The sequence below is a fragment of the Egretta garzetta genome, unplaced genomic scaffold, assembly GCF_000687185.1.
Source record: "Egretta garzetta isolate BGI_Z169 unplaced genomic scaffold, ASM68718v1 scaffold732, whole genome shotgun sequence".
Lineage (NCBI taxonomy): Eukaryota > Metazoa > Chordata > Aves > Pelecaniformes > Ardeidae > Egretta > Egretta garzetta.
In genome coordinates, this window is record NW_009259029.1 from 1107179 (window position 1) to 1125778 (window position 18600).

Genomic DNA, 18600 nt, shown 5'->3' on the forward strand with positions numbered 1-18600 from the left:
AGGGAAAGGACACTTAAATACAGACAGAAATTGCAGTTACACTGTCGACGTATGAGCTCCGGTTAGCAGCCAGTTTTATCCTTACCTACATGTTTCTCTAGTCTCTTCCTCTCGGCTTTCTTATATAAAGGGCTAGCAGTACTAAGTTTAGATTCCCTTCTTCCTGATGTGAAAGTATTAAGTACTTGGGATATTCTGACAAGAATCCAGTTTCCACTTAGTATGCAAATACAATACTTAATACACTTATATACAAAAGCTGGTGACATAACCAATTGCAGGGAAATACCTTAACAGAAAAAATAAAATTATTTACTTATTTTTAAAGCTTGGCACAACTATCTATTATGCTCAGTTAAAACTATCTCAAGACTAAAACCTTCACTTAAATCTTGTCTAAAGAGACATGACTATTGCAGGTGCAAGGCAGATGAGGAGTAATGTTTATTGATGACTGTACAATTTGTTAAATAGCTCCAGTCAACAAAGGCTTAGAAGAGGTTATCCAAAGGCTGGTAAAATGGCCTGTAATCAATACAATTACAGTTTATATCAATCCACTTCCTTATGGGCAAATGCAAATACCACAGATCTATTATCACAGGTGACAGTCTTGACAGACTTGGCACCAAAGCAAGGATGAGATGATTACAGAGCTACCTCCTCATCCATTGCCTAGACTCACATGGCCAGGATTCAGTCTAAGAGTCCTGGCACTGCACACCCATCAGGGGTGGTGTCACACTGCTACCAGGGGCAACTCCTGGCTGGCACAAATAAATATCTGGCCTTCCTTCCCCAGCACTCTCAGCAGAAATGCCACACCTGGCTGAACTACTGTGGAAGATGATGTAGGACAGGATTCAGTACTGATGACATCCAGATCACATTCCCTGTTCCAACTCAAATCACAAGGCCTAAGCCTGACACCAGACCAGACCAGGTGCAATACAGTTGACCACAATTAGAGAGAATCAAAGATCTACAAACATGTGCCATTGTTTCAATACTCAGAGGAATCTTATCTAGTCATCAAATGCCATTGGTTTTGCTTATCTTAACCTGTTCTCCAGCTTACACTTCAAATATTGGAAGCGTCTCAAGCTATGGAAATCATTCAGAAACATTTGGCTTGAATTCACCCAACCATCTTTTCACTGAAGAAACCCCAGAAAGTTTAACACAAATGTGGATGGTTTAATGTGTTGTTTATGAGACAAATACCCAGGGAAATTCCTTTTTGCACTGGCCAGTACTCAGTTAATCTCAGGGAACATTCCTCTTTTCTCGGTTTGGGTTTTTTTGTTTATTTTGTTGGTTGGGGTTTTTTTGACAAATTTGATCTTTGCATTTATAACCCCAAAATTTCTAAAGACTAAATACTAGGACTTCAAATCCTTGAGAAATGACTGAAAAATTCAGAAAATAACTGAAGTTTGGATTCCCTAGCCAAATTTGGGAAGAGCACTCTTCCCAAATATTAGTAAGTGATCAAGTTACAAATTCAGGGTTCAGTGACTGTATGATTTAACCCTACAGGAAAGCACATCTTGCATCACAAATGTCTTTCATCTTACTAAACCTTAAACAACACATCTTAAGTTTTACTGAAACAAAAATACTGTGCTGAATATTGCTCTGCTGTAAACATTTAGCAAGCCTTTACATGTGACTTTATGTAAAGGTAATGTGCAATAATTTTATCAACTCAGACATACTGTCCACTAATCCTCAGTGAGAGAGAAAAAAAAAAAAGCTGAAGTTTTGCAAAGCATATTTGTCTAAACTTGCTAGATTATTAAGCCAAGAAACAGTTCTTGTGAAACTAATAGAAAAAGAAATAGTTGTTAACAAACTAAAAAAGCCCATTCAGAGAACACAATAAATGTCAAGAGCAGGCTGAATTTACATCTGCAATTGTGCATGAGGAACAAGAGCAAACTGAACTGAGTACCACTTTCCATGTCTCAAATACATGCAGAAAAATTGCCTATTGGATTCATGAATGCAGACTGGGAGTATAAAACAAGCACTGAAAATAATAAACACGGATATTTAAGTATTTATGCTATTCCTATTCAATAACCCTCCAGCATATTTAATAGAAATAATATCCTCCCTCTAGTTACCTTCTTCTCCAAGTCTGGCGTGTTGCCTTGATTCTTTTGTTGAAAGCTGCCTTGATATTCCTGCAGGACTTTCACTCTTTAAAAAAAAACAAACAAACAAAAAAACACCCACAAATTTATATCCTTGTATGTAAATAATTATATAAGTATACATAAAGTTTGCTTGCATATGTTGCTTTTTTATCTCTATGTATTATACATAAATAATATTCACTTATGAACTGACCCACACACATAAGATTAGGAAGAGTTAAGTCTATTTTCCTTAAAGTCTGCAGGTGTATTTCCTGGATACATGCTAGCTATTTTCTTTTAAATGAACCTATGTGATTAGATTTCACTATTGTAAAGACAACTTCCAAATGTGAACTAGGGGTACCCAAGGCAGAGCAATCTTGTGAAACCTGTAGAGCATCTATGACATCACTGCTGGTCTTGGGACACAATCGTTAGCTTCCAGTGAGCTACCGAAAGGAATAGGATGCTTACAATCACCTATATGTTTCAGCTACATCAGATACACAGTTCCTCTTTAACCTTCTAGGAAGTCTTTTAAAAAAATTTCATTCCAAAACAGAAACAAAGACTAGTAAACTGTGCCACTAGACTTGCATAGTCCTTTACTTAAAAATGGCAACTTTCCTGGACAAAGATCCTGGACAAACTAAGGAATGGGTACTGCCAGAAGCTCCAGCAAACAAGCAACGGATGAGCTGAAAGTGCAAATGGTACAGGAAGGAGGATAAGAGTTCAGAAGTGGAAAAGATCAAACTGGAGGAAAATTCAGGACACTTCTGAGGACTCTGACCTTAGTCTGCAAATGCTTCAGTGAAGCCAGGAAATGAAAGAAGGCAAGCATACACAAGAATTATTTTCTCTGGATATAGCTTGCACTGCGAAGTCAAGGACACCTGACTGGCAATACTTTCTGCAAAGGCACTATGTTGCAAATGGGCAGGTCTGTGAGAGCTGCCACTACTATAGGTAAGGTATACTACAGATTTTCTATTACCTGAAGCACAGTCATAGCCCAAATGCCTCCAGAGAAGGTGCAAGATGCAAAGAAGGACTCCTGCCAGCCCAACAAAACTCCTGGGTATGGGATCAGGGTGGAAGGGAGGCAGTCCATCCCCTTACACCAATCTCGGCTAGAAGAAGAGGCAGACTTCTACTTACATGTAGACTGTGGAGGATGGAGCCATCAATGGGATCTGGCCCACTATGCATGCACACAGGGCTTCCCACTTCTTACAGGACTGTGCATAGTAATAAACCAGCAGCTTCCTACAAGCCATGCTTCTAACTCACACTTCTAATAACTTTCCTGTCCTTTTACTTAATTCCCTGATTTCACTAGCAACATCTGTTGCTAAAGAAGCAGCAATCACCTCTGAACACAAGAGATGAAGTGCAGGTGATTTATAGAATACCATTTTATTTTTCTGTGCTTTCTATCCCTATAATATGTATCTGCATCTTATTCAAAATCCTGAAATGTGTTTAGCACCTCACAGGATTTCCTCCTTATCTGCTTTTTTGTGGTTTGTGTGAATTAACAGTCCATGCAGTTTGCCTCCAAGACTTATTGCCAGCCCTGCTGATAACGTCCATATTGATAACGTAAATGAGAATTACAAATTCTTTCCTTTCTATGCAATTGTTAACATTATATATTCCAGTAACGTGTAAGAGAAAATTGTCAAATTACACTATGTAAAACATTAATTTTCCATAATATCTTGCATATAGGACAGTGGACCATACATGTCATAATGGAAAATAACACTACAAGACGTTTTAAAATATAGGATACTGGTAAGTATTTTTACTCAAATTACTTTAGGTGACCATGCAAGAGAAACACCCCACCTCTACAAGCTTACAACCGTGAACCCAGTGGCCCTGGAGACACAGCTATGTGAAGGAGAGGAATGAAGCTGACATGTCAGGAACATGGTAACAAGTTTGCTTTGAAGGCAAATGTTGCTTTTTTATATGCTATAAGGCACCATGGGCTCAACAGAAGTTTTTGACAAATGAAGGGGAAATGCTTATTAGCAATAGATAATCACAGTATGCTACTGTGGTAGCTAAACACCACACAGCCCTTCACTCACTCCCCCCCAGCAACTGTGGTAAATTGAGAATTTTAACTCTTTGGAGGTGCTTAATAGGAAAGTGAGCAGTCTACACAAGAGTCAGCTTCAACGGTTAGTTTAGGTCCATTAGAAACTACATCTCCTTCACCTCAATGATTGTAATATAATGCACATGCTCAGAATTTCAGGTATTCAACAAGCCAAAAGCAAGCCCTACATCCTACGCTTTGCAGAAGTTTAGCCGAATGGACAGCACACGGTCCTGCTTTGACATAAACTCGTTTTCACTTGCCCTACCTTCACTGGATTATTACAATTATTATTTGACCCACAACCAGAGCTACCAATACTTTTGTTTCACTCTTTAGAAAATGCTGGCATATTATAAAGAAAAATAGACAGAAGTCCAAAATGCATAGCTAATATCAAAATAGTTAACCTTAATCTTAGTTCACCTTAATTACTACCATCTTTCACAATCATAACACTGCAAGGAGCAAAAGTAAAGCTTACATACCATCAGAGTCTGGCTCTATGGGCCTGCAGACCACATCTGGTACACTCAAACTTCAGCAGCTTGTGGGCTGATTTAATTATTAGCACAGGTGGGGGAAGAGGTGAGAATAGGTGCTGAGGCTTCTGGAGGAGTGGATTCAGTCATTTATTTATGTCAGGTAGTGACTACAAACACCACTTAACATTTTTGTAGAGCCACATGTGCACACTGGCAACAGGTGCAAAGTAAAAGCTAAAATTTAATCACTATGGTAGCACACAAAAACATAAATCCCACAATATTTATGATTTGAGTCTTTCCAAAGGGAGATAAAGTAGGTCATTATTCTTCTTACAAATTCACAGGCTCCAAGACTTTGAAAAGCAGTGAATGAAGCCATTAAAAGGAAATCTTACACTTCATCTCACACCATCCTGGAAAAAACATAATAAAGTGGAATCCTAGATGGATGTATGCACGCTTCCCAGTTTTGAGTAATTACGTTTCTATTTGGCGAATATACAGCAGGCTGCTGTAAACCATCCAATCTGCTGCTTTGTCCTTATTATTAACCTTTAAATAGGTTGACTTATAGAAGAAAACAATGATTTCCAATGTTTCAGCAGGTCAAGAAGAGGAACGTGCTTTAAAAAGACATCTTCCACCTTTCCAGGCAACAACCAACCTCTATATTCGTGAAAGGATGTCATGGACAGTTTCCATCAGTGACTTTTACACTGCTCCCTTGACTAATACTGTGCATGCTTAACATACATCTCCTCTAGCCACGGCCACTCCATACATCAACAGTCAAAGGCAGAAAAAATGCTCCCACCCAAGCAAGGGAGAGGGACAACTCATTGTATAAATAGGCCACTGGGATTTTCCCTCTCTAATTCATCAGATCCACTGATAGTTCACTAATAATAAACAAGAATGAAGTCTGTGAATAGGAATCTAACTCAATCATCCCTCCACAATGTTTTGGATGACTTCCCTTCTAATTAGATCCACAGTGCCAGGAGGTATATTTGCATGTGTAATGTGAATAGGATGTATATAAATCTGGAATTTTTATATAAATAGAACTACATACACAAATACACTTTTTAATTTTGTGCAAGACTATTCCTCAGCAAATAAACACAGCTTATTTCTGATGCTTTTACTGCAAGCTATGTATCCCTCAAAGACTTCCTTTGCTCTAAAAAAATCAAACTGTATCTATTCCCAGTATTTATTCCTAAAACGGGCATAATTTATTAGTGTGCAACAGCAACAAGGAAAGATTTGCTAAGGTCACTTTGACTGTTATGGTGACAAAACTTATAAGGAAAATACTGATCAATTATCTTTTCCTCAAATGAAGGCTCGCAAGTTGGTGTTCTAGTGATCTTGGCTTCTACTAATTAAAACCTTTCAAATGCAAAAAGAACTATTAGAAAATTCCCACTTTTTAAAATGTAAGTTTTAGCAATGGATTTGTATTACATGATGCAGTTATGAATAACTGACACCAAAAAGAGAGGGCCTTTCACAGCACCAGAACAAAAATATTTGAGCCGTGTCCAGCAGATTTCCATGGAACGATTCTCTCTGCTGCTTCTAGGGCAGTTATGTCTTTTTCATTCGGTAGTTGTTTCATTACATAGTCAAGATGAGTTCCAACAGAAACAGAAGTTCATTAGATATGACTTAGAGGCTGACTCAAGTGACCAGTTCCAGAGCAATACAGTTTGCAGAGCAAAAATAAAAGTCATTATAGAAATGGCCAAAAGTGACAGGATATTACAAAAAGCTTTAGCCAAGAGCTTCAGCAGCCATCTGTAAAATGGAAGAGACTTTTCCAACATGTTTGGCCTTAGGGGTAAATGACGTACCTGTTCTGCAGCCACTTTAATATAAGCAGCACCACACACTCAAAAGCTCTACAACCTTGATCACCTTTTGTCAAAGGACAAAGTTATCTTTACTATTTAACAGGTCAATCAGTCATGCTACAAAACGTCCATTTGAAACAAGACTTTTACCTGAGATGGACTGAGAGCTAATAGAATACAATTCAACTTCCCCTGATGACAAACTGCGTGGTATGCAACAGCTAGCCTTGCAGCAGCAAGTAGTTGTCTTCTGATTGCCACGTGTTAGACAAATGTATCTTCTTAATTCCTACTTATACTTGTTTTCTTTTAGTTCCAGAAAACTATAGATACTCATGTGATGACTATTACATGCTGGGTAACATACAGAGTTTTTCTAGTATCAGAAAAATACTTTTTTTGGGGAAAAAAAAAAGTCAACCTGTCAAAATTTAAGTAGCATTTTAAAGCTGGTCTCTGATAATCAGTAGCAAGAAAAATTAAGACTTGCATGAATACAGAATCTTGTTTCAACTCCTAATCTATAGGAGCAAAGCCAGGAACCAAGCTTTAAGTGATAGCTTTGCTGTACATGTAGAATATGAAAAAAAAAATTTGTTCTCCAAAGTAAACTCAGCATAGAAGCCATTCAGTCTGAAACTCCACAAACATCTCAAACAAAATAGAAGTTCCCATTTTCCCACTGCTTTTTCCCCCCACTGTTTCCATGTTCTTATGCTGCCAAGCAGTGTGTCTGAAGAAAGGGCCTAATTCAAATATGGAAAAAGCAAGATGAAAATCAAGTGGAAGACAAATAGTTCATAATGCCATGAAGCCACATAAGACTAGGCTTGGAATGAAAGAGAAGCTGGGGCTAGGACCATGAGGATAAAGAGAGCAGGACTAGGAGCCAGGGTAAGTGAGCACAAAAGGAACAAATCAAAAAAGAAAAGTTTAATCCTCAGGGAAGAAAAGAGCAGGTGACATGTTAGGTACTGGCCTATCGGCCATTGCTCGAGAGGGGCTGCTTCAAATTGTTTCACTTGTACTACATTTATAAAAAGCTAAAGCCACATATATTAATTATGCAACAGAGACGACAAACTATGATTTAATATTCTTCATGTGTATAAAGACATAAACTGTTTCCCTTCTTTTTCATACGCTTGTTTTACTGCCACATGACTTAAATGTAGTTACAGTAGTTTAAATCAGGGTAAATCCCTGGAAATAAAGGCATTACCCTGCTGTGAAACCACTGTGAGGACAGGATGATCAGCCCCAGTCCATTAGAATTCATTTCATGCTGGAATTTCCTCTAAATCACTTTGCGCAGCTACCTTAGCTCTCCAGCTCTAAAAATTCATTGGGAACATTTTCATTTCATTCCTCTCATCCACAGTCTTAAGAAAATGACCATTTGTCATGCACTGGTCTAAAGCATGTGTTTTCATCACCTAAAAACTAAGCAGCATCTACTGTTACGCAAGCAAGTAGAGGAAAAGCATGACATCTAGATTTAAGGTAATAAACCCACATGCCTTGGAATCACTCCCAAAAGCACTTAAGACAGGAAATGAAACTTTACTGCCCCAGTGTATTACTGTGGTGCCCAAGAGCACTATGATAGTTTGGGATGAGGCTCAGAATTTCCATTAGAGACCAAATTTGCAGGAAGTTTAACTTGGCCATGAACATTTGCTTCAGGCTAAAAACTATTTTATAAGCTCTCCCTCCAAGTGCCAATAATTTAAAAAGTTTGGTTGGATTTCAGTCAAAGAATAGCTATAAATTTGTCATCTCATGTAGAAGACACAATGATGTCACTGGCCTATAGACTCTCAACAGAGACTGCTGCTAGACTTGGGATCCTGCCTATTTTTTCCTAGCCTGAGCTGCTTTAGGTTAATTTACTGAAGTCTCACTCTTTAAACATTTAGCCATATGGCTCCATAATTCCCCAAATTGCCTCAGGTCATCAAGAAGCAGCAGATGCAGACACAAACGTATCACAAACAACAGCTACTGTTCAGAGGCAATCGGTGAGTTGCTATTCTGCCCTACCATCATCCAGCTGCAAAACACAGGCCCAGGCACAACATTGGACCAATTTTCTTTCCAAAACATTAAGTTTCTATTACAGTATAGAAAAAAAAAAATAATTAAAAAGTCCTAACAGCTTTCCAGGAAAGATTCAGAGGAATAAACAGAAAACTTTGAACAAATAAATGTTTTTTCTGAAGTACCCAACATATCAATACACAGAAATAAAATCTGGAAAATGAAGTAAACAAAGTACACTTTTTTTGACCAAGCTCAGAGAAATTTAAAAAACCAAACAAAACAAAAAAACCAACAAACCAAGCACGTATTTTACAGCCCTAAAATTTGTCATCTACCTACCTTTCAATCCTACATTCCTTTCATGCAGACTCCTAAATCATTCTAAAATGCAACACTTTCAATATTCACCTTTCCAGATCTTCTGTACTACTAACCTCATTATCTGGCTGGCACTTGCTGTCTTTAGTGGGCCTCTGCATTTTTCTAAGTGTGGATTCCTCAGAATCTGCAGACTGAAAAGAAATTAATTGCTTTAGACTCATTGTGCTGAGAAGAAAGTTACTTACCTGAATAACGTGAAAGTAGAGTTGAACTGAGCACATTACAACAGTATTTTTATCCACCTACCTGCAGTCTTTCCCTTGCCTCCCCCACGTAAGAGACTAACTGAGCAAAATTGACAGCTAAACATTGTCCTTTCTGAGTAATACCAGGAAGGTAAGAATCCTTAAGGCCAGCAGACAGGTACTGACAGAAGTGCTTTCTCACAGAAATTGTAACAAAATTAAACTACCCCCTAACAGAAGCACTTTTGATTCCCATTAATCCTAAACTTCCACCATCCACACAACAGAACAGAAAAGGAGAATAGAAAATATTTAGAGGAAGATAAAAGATAAAAAGAACAACAAAATGAAAGGCAATGAAGAGATGGCTTTTAAGACTGTTTAGGACTTCACACCGAGAAGATCTTAAGTATGGGGAAATGGTGGGCATGTTCCTTCCAAAGATGCAACACAATGTGCAGAATCCACTGCAAACAGAGCACCCTTGCAAGAATCTAGATGGGCTTCCCAAATTTTCTTAAAAAAAAAAAAAAAAAAAAAAAATCAAGCTGGAACCAAACAGCTTCATCTAAAAAGCCAGGAAGAAAAAAATACAGATGTACAACTCCATCCTGTGTTGTCCTGCTGCAGAAGAAGTAAGCTCAAGAGAGATTTTAATGACTAGTTATGGCCCAAAGGAACTCTCTTAAGCCCCATCTTCCCCAAAAGCGCCAGCATGGCTGCAACAACGACATGCATTACTGGGAAGACACATGAGGCCATAAGTACATAGTTCCAACAGTCACTGCCACCACCCTCTGCCAAACATAATGCAATATGATGAGGAGAATTCAGACATGCAGAGTTCAGAAAAGAAACTGTTTATTAGTTGTTCAAGAAGCACAGCCAGATGAGTCTGATGGCTCAAGATATATCATGACAGAGATATGAAATTACACACACGGCCTCAGTCACACTCTTACCAGATCAAATCCACACTGACACTTTCACTTCATGAGAGTACTTGCTGTTAACGAAAGTACTTAATTGTTAAATGAGCAGAGAATACAAGCATTCAAGGTCATTATAACAAAAGTACAGCGCCCACCACAGCACAACAAAAGCTATTTTTCTTTGAAATAAGATTGCATTTACCTTTTTCTCTGCTCTATCCTTTCTATGTTCTCTTAAATGCTCCCCATCTTTTTCTCTGTCCCTTTGTCTATCTCTTTCCCGATCTTTCCCTCTATCTCTGTCTTTCTCCCTTTCTCTGTCCCTAGCCTTATCTTTGTCTCTTCCTTTCAGTCTGTCCTTTTCTCTTCCTCCTTCATTTTTTTTCTCTCTTTCCTGTCCTTTATCACACTCAAGATCATCTTCTCGTTCTATGTTTCCTTTTCCCTTGTTTTTTTCTGTTTCTCTTCCTTGCTTGGTTGTTCTGCTTTTATTTCTTTCCCTTTCTTGTTTTTCGCCTTCCTTAAAAGTGACTCTTTCAGGGTCTTTGTGCCTGTCTTCATTATCCTTCTGTTTATCACTTTGCTTTTCTCTTTCTTCACTCTCTTTCAAATCTCCTTTGGATTTTCTGTCTCTGCTTGAGCTTCTGTCTTTAATTTCAGTGTCTCCTCTACCCTAAAAAGAAAGTAAAAACTAAAAATTAATTACAATACATGGCAAGTCTGTCATGCAGTTACTTTCCACAGACAGCAATGCAAGCTAAAAAAAAAAAAAAACCAAACAAACCGAAAAACCATAAAGAGCAGTAGCTCCTATAGCCCACAAAAGTTCCAAATGCCTACCTCATTATCTCTATGGCTTTTTTGTTCTTCTGTTTTGGACTCTCTGCTTTCTTTATCTCGAGATTTAGAGGACAGAGGTTTCCCTTTAGCATCAGCTCTCTCCCCAGCTAAGATCCTTTTTACAGCAACATCACTGGACAGCTGCAAGGAACAGAAAAACATCATTGAAATGAGTAAATTATTTTATTAAATATCTCCTTTCTTCCTATCTCTGTAATCAACATGGCTTGGCTTTTTTTTTGGGGGGGGGGGGGGGGGGGGGGTTTTAAATAAAGTTATATTTCTGCTCTTTTGGAAACATTCTTTCACAGGAGTAACAATGCTCTTATGTCAAACACCACCTTCTAATTTTTGTAATAATTTGATTATATGTGCCAGAGCTATATAAATATATGGTGCTTTTTATGTATTATAGCACAATAGCGATTCTCATTGCAACAACCTAAGTATTTTTCAAAATGGTACGGTAAATGACTGTCAAATCCTTATACCATGACTGTTAGATTGGTTAAACACTCAAAACCATGCTAAGTTGTATTTGCATGCACTTTTAGGAGACTCCACTTTCACCTTGCTCAATGAGCAACAGTCACTAAAGAAAACAAAACTACATTAGGAATGATTTTCAATAAGCTGCAGTTGCAGTGTTTAAAAAGTTTCTGCATCTAGTTCATTTGTGAAGATGACAAGCATTTATTAGTTAGATCATTTAGACAGCACGTTATAGTCATGTTTTCATGTCCAAGTAACAGAGTTTGTCTACATTAACAAAAAACCAGAAGAAAAAAAAAATCAACACATTGCCAAGGAATTCTTCCTGAAACAGGAATAGCTTTTAGATCACTAAAACTGATATTGCCCTGGGGGTTGACTCCTCATTCTCTCCTATTTTGTAAATGCAAAACTATAAATTTCTGTGGGTTTTCACATTTGGACACTACTTCTGCACAGTAGCAACACTTGCCTGAACTAAGTACCTTCAAGGAGTGTGCTCAGCTCAGCACTAAAAGTGTCAAGCTAGAGGCTGAAGGAAATTTTTTTCCCAATGCACATCAAGCTTATGTTTTTGCAAAAAAAGCCAAGGGGCTAATTATCTTAGCTCAAATGGGTAGACTATATCTTCTGGATATTAAATCTCACCACAGCATTCTACAAAGCTGTTCCATAAAGCACATTTTCAAACTCATCTGGTTTCTGTGCCTATGTTTATCAACTTCCCCCTTCCTGATATGAAGCAATTCATAATGAAGAAGCTCATAGCACTCAGCTAATTAAAAACAAATAACAAATTTAAACGAGTAGATTATCAGGCATAGATAATCCAAACAAAGTTTACAGACAGCCTGTAAACACTGTAGTATTTCACAGTTAATTATACACAATTTCTTCACACTAATTCAAGGGCTTTAGATAATAACTTTATATTTCAAAAATTTCTGTAACACCTATAAGCAAAGCACCCCCATTACTTTTAACGCAACAATTACTTTAAAAACTTCCCTGCAGTTATTTTTAACAGGTTATCAAATTTCTTTTTTGCTGCATTTCCGAATTCAAAAAAGAAAAAAAAAAAAAAAAAAAAAAAAAAAAAAGTGGCACATTTAAAAAAAATTACTTTAATTGCAGAATTAGACAAATTTGACTGAAATTTTAAAGGAGATAAATTCAAAGGTGGCAGCATCTGATCATATAATTACACGTCTGCATCCCAAAGTTTTAAAAGTTCTGAAGCTTCATATTGTTCTTCAAACCTAGTACATTTATTAAATCACCAATGAATAAGTTGAAAAATAAAAACCAGCATACATTAAAAGCACTAAAATATCCAGAACATATTTGAATGGGGACTGGGCTAAAACTCTGCTAAGGATCAATTACCATCTATCTGTTATTATTATTATTATAAGTGGTGACACAACATGTACCTTTAGAATTAAAAATAGCAAATGAGTGTCAATAAAGTCTGTTAGAAATAAGCTCTGATAATATATCACTATGTGAATAATATATATATTAATGACATACTTTATTTAAGCAACACTTCCCAATTGCTTGAAGAAATTCATTGGTTTTTTCAGGTTCATGTCCAGCCACAACACGCGCTGGTTTTACTGACAGTGGCTCTCCTGTTACCATTACAACAGCATCAATTGCCTTCTGAAGGAAGCTGATTTTGGCATCTTTATCCTGGTAAAAGAGCAATTAAGAAATAATACTGAGACTCCAAAATAATTCTGCATACCACCTAAAGACTAGAAAAACTCTGATGAGAAGAATAGTTGCAGAAAGTATCCATACAACAAGAGCAGCATGTAGTTTCTAAGGTCAGGAAAGAGGGCTGCCCCTGATTTGTAGTTGGCTATTTATTTCTGATTAAGAAATGACAGCTTTGATAATGGATGAACATTGAATTAGAATGACCAAAGTGAAAGTCTAACCTTGCCTTTTTAATATGTTTATCATTTAGCTCCAGTGCACTTTAAGACCAATATAAGACCCTTGGCACTCTTATTTTCAAGCATTACATGTTAATAGAAGATAAACTTTTGTTTAAGAAGTGATTGCAAGTATTACCAAAAGAATTACTAAAGAGTTATAACAGGGCCACTACAGCAGATATTGCCCCGAATATTTTTCAGCACAGAAGTCACAAAGTTATTGGACTTACATGAGTCTAAATTGAGGTACTTACATGCTTGTGTGCATCCTTTACAAACCAGACTTAACAGTGAGTAAAGAAAACAGAAAAGATGGTGGGAAAAGGATACAGGCACATATTTTTATCTCCACAATTACCAGATGTATTTTAGTTTTATAATTATACTTTACAAACAACTTTCCCCAAGTGCCCTTCAGCAGAGATGATGGCTTTTAGTGATTATGCAAAATCATATGAAAAAAAATAAAGACAAAATAAACGAACCCCCACCAAGTGAAATTTTATTGGAGGGTTCCTGGCCCAGAGAATGAAATCACGGTGTGAAGTCTCTGCAGCTGCAGAATACTCAGGGGGGAAAAAAGGTTTTCATTACTAAAACATAATAAGATTCAAAGAATATTTACCAGGCCCAGCACAGAAGTCTACTCACTCATCCTTTACAGTCATGAGTAGAGATAAAGAAAGTATTTTACTAGCCTGTTAAAAAGTAAACCCATGCGAGACGAATTCTGTATGTGCTGTAATAGGCATCGGTTCAAAAGAATATGAACTACAGCATTCAAACTGATAACCAAAAAGCGTACCACTGCCATTTCAGTTAGTTCAGAAAAGGAACAGTTGTAATGATCCAGTAAAACACCTGATTTTTCACTGCACTTATTGTCTAAGTGTCTCAGGTGCACAGATCCAGAATTACCGGGATCTAATCTGACAGATGTACCAATACGCAGGGAAGCGACAGAAGCCAGTGTTTCCTCAGCTGCTCAAGGCCAACACTCTTTACAGGCCATCTGGTAGCACTATCTATCCCTGTGGCACTGGAGCTTAAGAGAGTTGTTCATGTGTTATCTCATGTCCCAGAGCCACTCTAGATAAACAAGAACTGGGTTCTGCTGCAAGCACATGAATGACAGTTAAACGCGTGGGAAGACAGTCTCCAGTGATAGGGCATTTCCCGTCTTTGACTCTTCCAAAAGGATTAAAACAAGCAACTGCCACATAGCTGGCATGTTCAGATTGTCTCCATTAACATCAGGATCATTTCACCCTCACCAGTGCTCCCTGCATTCAAAAATTTGAAAAAGGGAAGGGAGGAAATACTGTAACCTTCTATTAAAATAGTTGTCCATCTTTCCAAGGACATATGCAATCTACTAGTTTAGGGAAGGAGACAGGACACTATTCTAAACCAAACAACTTTTCAAATAAAGATGCAAAATTTTCTCCTACATCCTCGTCATTTTCAGCAGTTACATTATCAGTGTGTTCTGCCCATACAAGAAATCCTCAAGATCCCGAAGAGAAATCTACCGCTCCTGCCTGCATCAATAAATAAAGTTTTATCAAAATAGAAACAAACATCTGAAATAGTGCTGTGAGCTTAAGAAAATATTTTTATTGGGTAGCTTTCAAACAAAGGTATCTCCACTATTCCAAGTGGTAAGACTTTTTATAGATATATAAAGAATTCTTTGTGTATAGATACAAAGCTGATGTGGAAGATTAAAAGAGCAAGCCTCATATCCAATCTTTCCTTTTATAAGAGAACAACTTTTTCTAGACCAAACGAGACGAACACTTCTGATAAACATACAGACAGCAATACCATCCAGTGTAGCTGTCCTCATGCTTTACAGTTCCCTTATATCTCTCTTCCATTGATTGCTTTGACTGTATATCCCTCAAACAACCTAGAACTCAGGGAAGTCCCCATGCATGCTCTGCAGGGCAGATCTGGCTCATGAGATGCTTCCAGCCTGCCTCCTGCCTCTTTCTACACAGGAGGAGGGGACCAACTATCCATGTAGTATGTGTTATCCCAACAGTGGAGACATAAAAGGTAGCACAGAAGAAACAGTGGGTACTTTAGAACCCCACTGCTATGTCCAGGTGGGAGAGGTGAGTTGAAATTAGAAACTAAGACAGTTGCTGCACGTACGTGCAGATGATGCTGCATAGGATGTAAGAGGATGTCCAGACCAGAAGCCAGTCCTAGTCGCCACAGAGGCTTGACCATGAGCTTTGGGCTTTCCTAATTTCGGCCTATGCACCTCATGACCTGCCACAGCACAGCCACCTTGCAAAGAGCACCTGCCAATTTTTCCCAGCCCATACAGCACTGGGACTATTTCACAGAGGGTACAAACCTTTTCTTTTTTCTGAAAGCACCCTGCCAGTTGCAAGTCTGTAAGTCTATTGCCATCATCACACCAGACGAGTATCATTCCCTAGAGTTACATAAAGCAGATCATCCTCGCACAGAAGTAAATGCAGCTATTCATAACGTGGACTCCAGCTGCTGCTCTTGAACTCTAGCTCTCTGTGGGTAGTTTTGGTCTCTGCATAAAGATTACTTTCCTGATTTTCTACAACTCTCAACAGAAATTACAGCAAGGAAGCATCCTGTGACAGCCAAGTCTTTCTCTTGACCAGTGTCTTGAAAAGAGGGACACGACCTAGAGATGTTTTAATCCCACACCACAGCATTTTAAACTCCTCTGCCTGAACTCTTGAAAACTATCTCATGGACTGTGAAAGAAATTCTCAGAGAAGTATCAAAATTGGTGTAATTTCACATCTATCACAGTACACAGACCTGCTCAGGAGTTGCTAGGAAATTTGCTTTTTCGATCCACAAATAAAATGCCTGGTGCTTTCCAAAGAAGAAGCAGCATATGCTAAGTTACTCTTCATCATAGAAACTATTGACAAGCTTCAACATGGACAGTACCAATAAAAACAACAATCCTTTGTATAAATAATTTAATTTTAGCTATACCAACAACAATAACAGTCACAGAAATAAACATACATATCAGATCAATAATTAGCTGCAAGAAACGCATAAAACATCCATGCAACGGGCTGTATGGGTGACAAGCCAGGCTGATAGATCTTATACTTTAAGTTGCTATGCTAAACAATCACCAAAGGAGGTAGCTGTCTAACTAGCAACATACAAACACTGTGTTATCTGCCATGAATAAGCAATCAAAGTTTCCAGTCAAGTGGGCAGCTGAAGTCAGCATCAGCTGACATTGGGGCAGATTACAGAAGAGCAGCAGAGACTAAAGTCACTCTTGTACATTCGAAAAGCATTTTTCAGTAATAACATTAACCTCATTCAGTAATTAGCCATTTGTATACTGTAATAAACCCATTGTGGAATGTGTATACTGGCTGAATGCCTCAGCAAGTCCTGGGATATTAAGCAAGAGTATTTACTGTATGTACATATACAATACATACATATATGCATGTATATACACACGTTATATATATAACAATAAATACAAAAACATACATTCCATTGAGAGGTGTGCTGGTTTTGGCTGGAATAGAGTTAATTTTCTTCACAGTAGCTAGTATGGGTTTATGGTTTGGATTTGTGCTGAAAACAGCATTGATAACACAGGGATGCTTTTGTGACTGCTGAGCAGCGCTTACACAGAGTCAAGGCCTCTTCTCCTCCTCACCCCACCAGCAAGGAGGCTGGGGGGACACAAGAAGTTGGGAGGGGACACAGCCGGGACAGCTGACCCCAACTGGCCAAAGGGATATCCCACACCATATGATGTCATGCTCAGCACATTAAGCTGTGGGAAGAAGAAGGAAGGGGGGTGATGTTCAGAGTGATGGCGTTTGTCTTCCCAATTCACCGTTACCCATGATGGAGCCCTGCTTTCCTGGAGATGAACCCCTGCCTGCCAATGGGAAGCAGTGAATGCATTCCTTGTTTTGCTTTGCTTGCATGCATGGCTTTTGCTTTACCTATTAAACTGTCTTTATCTCAACCCGTGAGCTTTCTCACTTTTACTCTTTTGATTCTTTCCCCCATCCCACCAGGGGCGAGTGAGTAAGCAGCTATGTGGTGCTGAGTTGCCAGCTGGGGTTAAACCACTACAAAAGACCACAAGAGCCTAAAAAGCTGTGTGTGAATTTCTAGTGTTTGTGATTTACTATCAATGCCTAACTACTTCAAGGCGATCTTGCTATATAACGATTCTTTTCATCTGTAACACAATGGTATTTTGGAAACCTACACCTGGTTGTAGATTAGTCCTCACTGTTTTGAGATCTTTACAAAAACAGTTCTTTACACACAACAGCTTGTTTGTGTCACATCCACAAATGCAATCCATAGGTGTTCACCCCATGCATAATATAACGTACATGCAATAGCTTTTACAGTTTCTTCATAAAACTAAAGACAGGTCCTTGATGTTGAATGCAGAAAAGTACCAAAAGTACCTTGTGGCAAATTTCAAAGAATACTAATATTACAGGTAAACAAATAAAGGAAGTTTCATACGCACCTTAACATTATCTGATTTCAATTCAAAATCCGTGTAAAGTCCTTTCATAAAACCTGTCACTCTAATTACCTTCAAAACAGAAGAGAAAGAGTAAGTTAAGAACACTTGAAGGCCTCTGTTCAATAAAGCTTGTGTAGCAACAGGAAATACGTTGGCCTTATTTGGTTTCAGAGATGATACCTTGTTTAGAACTATTTCTAGAGCAGGTTCAGAGGTCTGCTATGTCTCTGAACATGCTCTGGAACAGCGAGTCTTAATCCTTGCTTATGGCTCAGGCCTCCTTTCCTATTTAATTCCATCTTTAACCTTGATGGTTGGTGAATCTGAGATTCACAACATAAACACCAGCATATGCATTTTAAATGCAGCTCTACGTTATTTTCGTATTGACTTCTTTACATGTGACTATACATAAAAGCAGCAGCTCAGTGATTATAAATATTAGGGCTTTTTTTTTTTAAATGGTAGCTGGAAAAACAACCTACTAGCAGGTTTCACGAAAGATCAAATCCACACGAGCCTGAGGGAAGGAGTTAGACCCCTCGTCTGATCTTCACCACCACCAGCCACCCTCAAACCCCTGAGATTCACTTGCTACTCCGAGCGTCCCCCCTTACGGCAGTGATTTGCGTGTGCCACC

At 38.2% G+C, this 18600-nt stretch overlaps 1 protein-coding gene across 2 annotated transcripts in view; it reads right to left on the reverse strand.

Moving 5' to 3' along the window:
• Positions 1 to 18600, reverse strand: part of TRAF3IP1 (TRAF3 interacting protein 1) — a 50961-nt gene that overhangs the window by 27746 nt on the left and 4615 nt on the right. For both annotated transcript variants that reach the window (XM_035890277.1, XM_035890276.1), the window contains exons 3-8: positions 17961 to 18029; positions 13011 to 13172; positions 10986 to 11126; positions 10348 to 10818; positions 9082 to 9159; positions 2130 to 2205 (exon numbers count right to left, since the gene is read on the reverse strand). In XM_035890277.1, coding sequence (XP_035746170.1) covers positions 2130 to 2205; positions 9082 to 9159; positions 10348 to 10818; positions 10986 to 11126; positions 13011 to 13172; positions 17961 to 18029 — 997 coding nt within the window. The remainder of the gene's footprint in view (positions 1 to 2129; positions 2206 to 9081; positions 9160 to 10347; positions 10819 to 10985; positions 11127 to 13010; positions 13173 to 17960; positions 18030 to 18600) is intronic.